This window comes from Rutidosis leptorrhynchoides, chromosome 3, assembly GCF_046630445.1.
Source record: "Rutidosis leptorrhynchoides isolate AG116_Rl617_1_P2 chromosome 3, CSIRO_AGI_Rlap_v1, whole genome shotgun sequence".
NCBI classification, from domain to species: Eukaryota; Viridiplantae; Streptophyta; class Magnoliopsida; order Asterales; family Asteraceae; genus Rutidosis; species Rutidosis leptorrhynchoides.
Genome location: NC_092335.1, coordinates 194934999 through 194941214, shown reverse-complemented (window position 1 = coordinate 194941214; position 6216 = coordinate 194934999). Strand labels below are relative to the sequence as shown.

Genomic DNA, 6216 nt, shown 5'->3' with positions numbered 1-6216 from the left:
TGTTGGCTCATCTTAATGGGTTTTTGTCCTACTTCTTAATGGGTCATAATTCCATTAAAATTGGGCTAACTTAAAAGTCCATTAGCTAGAGCAGGGTGGGCTTAAGTCCAATAAGGTAGAAAGTCCATTAAGACTAACTAGTGTGCATTAGTAAATTACTAAGCGTAATTAAGCAACGAATAAGCCAAGTAATTGTCATTAGAAAATAACAATTAGTATTACGTAGTCATAATATTCCAATTATGACAAAAGTTTAACGTGTAAAAAGTACATAGCTCGTTTTAAACGTCAAGTGACACTAACGGTCATAAATGCATTCGAGGATCAAGTTAAGTGATTACGCACTTAATAACACGCTGTAAGGTAGTAACGAAAGTAATTATCATGAAATAAGATCCCAGAGCATAAACTAGCTCAGTACGCACATATATGCAGATTCGTGAAAGTATAGAGCACAAAAATATAAGTCGAAAAGTCGGGTCGTTACAAACCCGACCCGATGCCATCCCTATTTGCGAGTTTGTAGATAAATTATTTATCTTATGTCTTCAGAAAAACAAACAGTTCGCAATAAAAACGTTTGCGAACGTTCAGACATAAGACATAATAAGATTCGTAGACTGAAAATCAAACACTACCTTCGAACCCAGGGTGTCATTCCTTCAATTCCAGCGTTTTGAAAATTGACGTCGGAAATGAACGGTCCATTGACACTGCCTCAAAGTTGATTTCAGTATCCTTTTTCCAAAGTTTTGAAATGAACATCGATTTTGAAGGTTTTTATCATCTTTTTTCCTATTATATTTACTTACCGGTCCAAATAATATATTTCATCATTAAGATTTTGAAAAATAGACATCAAATTACTCCACTTTAAAACAATTGAACACCAATAATTGTGGTATATATTGATCCTATAGGGAGGTTTTACCGGATTCGTTCACGGACCTCTATCCAGGAACACTGTTCGAATAGATATGTTCCCAAATACCGTCGATCGGGTTGGGGATTCCGCCCGAACGTGTGTCGTACGTGCAAATGATGAGGGTCGTTAAAATTTAAATAATTTACTGATGTCAAAAATCGCCGTTAAAAAAAAATTACTCCATTACTTTATAGATTGATTGACACCCATATAGATTATCACAACAACTCATGTTCTCGGAGGTAGTTTTATATTTAGGTGATGATCCTCATACATCACTTTTGATTCATCTACACATAATTTACTATTATATCCTTTATTATATTATACCTAGAATAATAATAGAAGTTTAACTTTCTAGAATATAATTGAAAATTTATAAGATAAAAATGTAGATAAATTAAGTTCTCTTTATATTTTATATTTTAATTTTATGTAGAACCAACTAAAATGTTAAAAATATTTTAATTTTATGTAGAACCAACTAAAATGTTAAAAATGATATGTGAATGTAGAGATAAAAAGAGTGATGACAAAAACACAGTTCAACAATCCACATACTTTCCCCATCTATTTTCCCATTTTTTAATCATCACTCTAAACTCTTACTTCAAAGCTAATTCAAACATTACAAATATTAAAAATCATGTATGAACCTCACACTCACGATCACCATCACCACAGATCTAAAACTGGCCGTACAAATCTAGCTTCATGTCTCGTCGCTACAATCTTCCTTCTTCTAATCGCCGTTGCTGTTGTCGTCGTTTACTTCCTCATCTTCAAACCAAAAAACCCTAAGATCGCCGTTGATTCCGTACAATTTCCCACCTTCTCGATCTCAAACGGCACCGTTAATTTCACCTTCTTCCAGTTTGTTTCCGTTACAAACCCTAACCGTGATGCCTTCACTCACTACGACAGCTCACTTCAGCTCGCCTACTCAAATTCACCGGTCGGTTTCATTTTCATTCCCGCCGGAAAAATTGACGGTGGCCGGACGCAACACATGTCGGCGAAATTTGCCGTCCAGTCGTTTCCGGTTCCAGCGATGCCGGTGACGGCGGAGACAACGGCCATTGGTGGAACGGAGTTAGGAATGGAAGGAGCAACAATGGAGATCGAGACGAAGATGAAATTGGTTGGTAGGGTTAGGGTTTTGAAAATATTTACACATAGAGTTGAGAGTGGAGTTAATTGTGGTGTTGCAATTGAGGTTAAAACTGGATCTGTGTTAGGGCTTCATTGTTGATGAATAATTGTGTTTCTTGTTATGTATTGAATTTGGGAATCAAAATGCTAATTGTATATACAATTATGATGTTTCAAGAAATTGCAATTGTGGTCTCTGCTTTTAAACTGAAATTTGATTTGATTTGATTTGCTGATTTTAAACATTTAAACATAAAATTATAGTAATACTGTTGTTCTTTATTATTGGATTAATAATTGAGTAATTAATAATAATTTTGTTTTTATTGCATTTTAATAGGAACATTAGCATTTTTTTTTTAAATCATCTATTATTTGGTGATGCTTTTAGACCAATCCCAAGGTTGGTTAGTTCTCCCTTAGTCCTCATGAGTGCTCTATTGACATTATCCTGAGCCCTCAACTTCATTGCCCTGCTTTTCGTTCTTTTCAACACATTTTATTAGGACGGAACAATTGTATACATGAGTTGTAAAAAAAAAAAATTCGGCGAAAAAAGAGATTTTATTAAATACGATAACTTCATCAAAACAATGAAGAGTATCGGAAAGAGATACAAAGCGAAAACATACAACAAATAGGAAAATTACATTGAACAAAATCCTATTGACAAAGTAAAATCGGATTATGCTCCCAAACGTACGCTTGTAGTCCATACACTAACTTGAGGTTTGTCGTCTAAAGAAAGACTTTTAGCTTGATGTTTCTAACAACAATTGAACGACAAGAAAATTTTCCATTGAAAATGATGTCGTTTCTAGCCATCCAAATGGCCCAAATGGTGGCGGGTCCGATCATCTTTCAAAATTTCGATGCTTTGATGCCCATGCCATAATACCAATCAAAGGAAAAATCAACGATTGATCTTGGAAGAACCCACCGAATATTCCACCAACGAAATAAATCCGACCAAATACTAGAAGACCACTTGCAATGAAGTAACAAATGGTCGATGGTTTCACTATCGACCATACACCAAACACACAACGTGGAAGAATTAGGCGGCAAAATATGTCGTCTCGCGAGAACGTCTTTAACGGGATACTCTTTTTAATAGCAAGCCAATGAAAAACCATAATCTTTGTTGGGACGTTATTTCCCCACACGACTTTCCGCCACACTGGAGGAGTAATGTTGCTTGACTGTACCAGAACCTTGACTGCGTCTGCAACCGAATAAGCATCTGTTGGGCTAGCGGCCCGTGAAACATGATCATCAATGGAGTCATTTAGCCTGAAATGAGCTAATACAAACTACAGTAGTTGTGCCTTAAATAAATTCAAAGGAGACAAAGGTAGGGAAAGGTGTAAATGCACCCTAACTGTTGAGATCCAATATCTTGAGAAAACCGAAACCATTTCACACTTTGGTTTTTATTTTCGCAAATGAAGAATAAAGATGGAAAGTCGTCTATTAAAATGCGCCCATCGGCCCAAGGATCGTACCAAAATAAAATGCTCGCCCCGTTCCCTAATTTCCACTTCCAAACATTAGGACCGACAATGCCTTGAACGGAGTCTATTTTTTGAAGGTTTATCAAATCTCTCCATATCGGCGAAATTTCGTCGTTTTGTAATGAAGACAAATTCTTCATTAGTTTACCTCGAAACGAACGACCAAACGATGAAACAACAACGGACTTCCATAAACTTTGTTTTTTTTTAATTTAAACGAGCCCACCACTTAGCAAGCATTGCGAGATTTTTAAACGAAGAGGAGTTATCCCCAAACCCCCAAGATCTTTGGGCAAGCAAACCTCATCCCATTTGACCAAACACGTTTTCTTTTTAAGGCAATCGCCGTCCCATAATAAATTCCTACGATACCTCTCACGTTTTTTTAAAATTGCGACCAGAGCTTTATATAAAGACATGTAATGGAGAGGCAAGTTGGACATGACCGCATTTATCATAACAAGACGACCCCCGAAAGAGAGACATCTACCTTTCCAACCGGCTAGTTTTCTCTTAAACTTTGAAATAATAGGATCCAAAATTGAAATTACGAGATAGCCCAATGGGGACACCAAGATAATGTAAAGGAAAGATGCCTACTTTACAATCAAAGATAGCCGAAAAAGATATCATATCCTCTCTAGAAACGTGAATGCCATACAATGTTGTTTTAGTGGCATTCATTTGAAGTCCGGAAAGGGAGGAAAAAAGTTGCATAATGTGCTTGATTCGATTAAGCTCTTGTAAGTTTGGTTGAGCAAAAATGATGGTGTCATCGGCGAATTGAGAGTGGTTGACTCTCAAGTTTGGGCCGATGCGAAATCCTTCAAGATCATCATCTGATAAATCTTTTGATAAAAGTTTACTAAACACCTCCGCAACTATAATGAACAAGAAAGAAGAAAGCGGATCTCCTTGTCTCAACCTGCGTTTCATAACACCCTCGCGTGAGGGAGCACCATTTAAGAGGACCGAAAATTAATATTAGAAATGCAAGTTTTGATCCATGAAATGAACTTGGACCCGAAGCCCATTTTGCGAAGAACCATGAGCAAGAACTCGTGCGAAACACTATCGTAAGCTTTAGAGAAGTCAATTTTCAAAAGAAGAATTGGTCTTTTTTCTTTTTTGCCATATGAACGACTTCACTAACAACCATTACGCCATCCATTAGTAACCGGGAAGGAACAAAACCATTTTGAGATTCACTAGTGATAAAAGGAATAGCATGCTTCAATCCATTTACAAGAGTTTTTTGCAATGATTTTATTTGGACCATTGATTAGGCTAATGGGGCGTAAGTGTTTGATACTTTTAGCCGAATTGGACGTGGGAATTAATACGATAAAAGACGAGTCAAAACCTTTTGGAAAGGCCAGATTGGATTGAAATTCTTCAAACATTTCCATAATCGTATCTTCAAGAAAATTCCAAGACTTTCTAAAAAATTGCAAAGAAAAACCGTCCGGGCCCGATGCTTTGTTACCGTCAAAACTCTTTATCACCTTAAAAATTTCATCCGATGAAAAAGCCTGTTCAAGAGAGGATAATACATGGGCTGGTACCCAGCCAAAGTTGAGAGAAGGCCAGTCCAGAGTGTGAGCACTTGGTTGATCAGTAGGCGAAAATAACTTAACAAAGAAATTTAGGGCAAATTCCTTAACAGTGGACGGATCATCTTCCCAGGTATCGTTAATTTTCAAACCCGTAATATACGATGATTGTTGTTTGATGTGAAAGAACCCCGTGTTTTTGTCGCCAAGTTTTAGCCAAAGATAACGAGAGTGGAGTCTACGTTTTGATTCGATACGGGTAGACAACTTCTTTTTGATTAACTTTAACGAGGCTAAATAGGCTACTTCAATTTCATTCAAGTCTCTGGATCGAAAACAAATCTAGAGGGCCTTGATTTCAGACTCACACACCTTGAGGTCATGTGTATCCTGATCATTTTGATTTGATTTCCACTCTTTTAAATCTAATTTGAGCAGGCGCAATTTTTTGTGCATTTTGAATGCAGCCCACCCATGTACCTGATAACCACCCCATTTATCTTCACAAAACTTACTGAAACCATTTTTCGCATACCACAAGTTATTGAATCGAAACGGTTTTGGACCCCAATTACACAACTTTCCCCCATACTAACGGTTTGTGGTCGTATTTGTCCGTTTGGACAGTTTGTAAAAAAGCATCGGGCCAAAGGTTGACCCAAGAATGACTGATCAACATCCTATCGATTCGAGAAAACTTACCCGAGGTCCTTCCCAAGTAAACTCGTCGTTAGCTAAAGGTTGATCAATTAGAGAAGCAACATTAATGAACTCATTAAACTTGACGATGCTAGTGAGATCGATAGTTTCTCTTAAGCGTTCTTTCGGACAACAAACCGAATTTAAGTCGCCCACAAAACAAAGGGGGCTCGGCCACTTAAGAGCAATGTTTGCTAATTGTTCCCATACAATATTCTTTCTACTTTCAATAAGGGGAGCATAAATGTTTATAATAAGAACAATTTGGTTAGTAGGAAGATACCTCAAAACAATAGCTATCCAATATTTTCTTTGCCACGAGTTTACAAGAGTAAAGATATCCGATCTCCAAATTGATAAAAGACCACCGGAC

General features: G+C 37.0%; 1 protein-coding gene across 1 annotated transcript; it reads left to right on the top strand.

The window, feature by feature from the left end:
• Positions 1–1490: 1490 nt before the first annotated feature.
• Positions 1491–2249, top strand: LOC139897140 (uncharacterized). The gene has a single exon (XM_071879797.1). The coding sequence runs from the start codon at positions 1572–1574 to the stop codon at positions 2175–2177; it is 606 nt and encodes a 201-aa protein (XP_071735898.1). The 5' UTR covers positions 1491–1571; the 3' UTR covers positions 2178–2249.
• Positions 2250–6216: the final 3967 nt, after the last annotated feature.

What these genes read in the sequence shown, in the direction of transcription:
- LOC139897140 (XM_071879797.1), top strand. Translation starts at nt 1,572, where the DNA reads ATGTATGAACCTCACACTCACGATCACCATCACCACAGATCTAAAACT.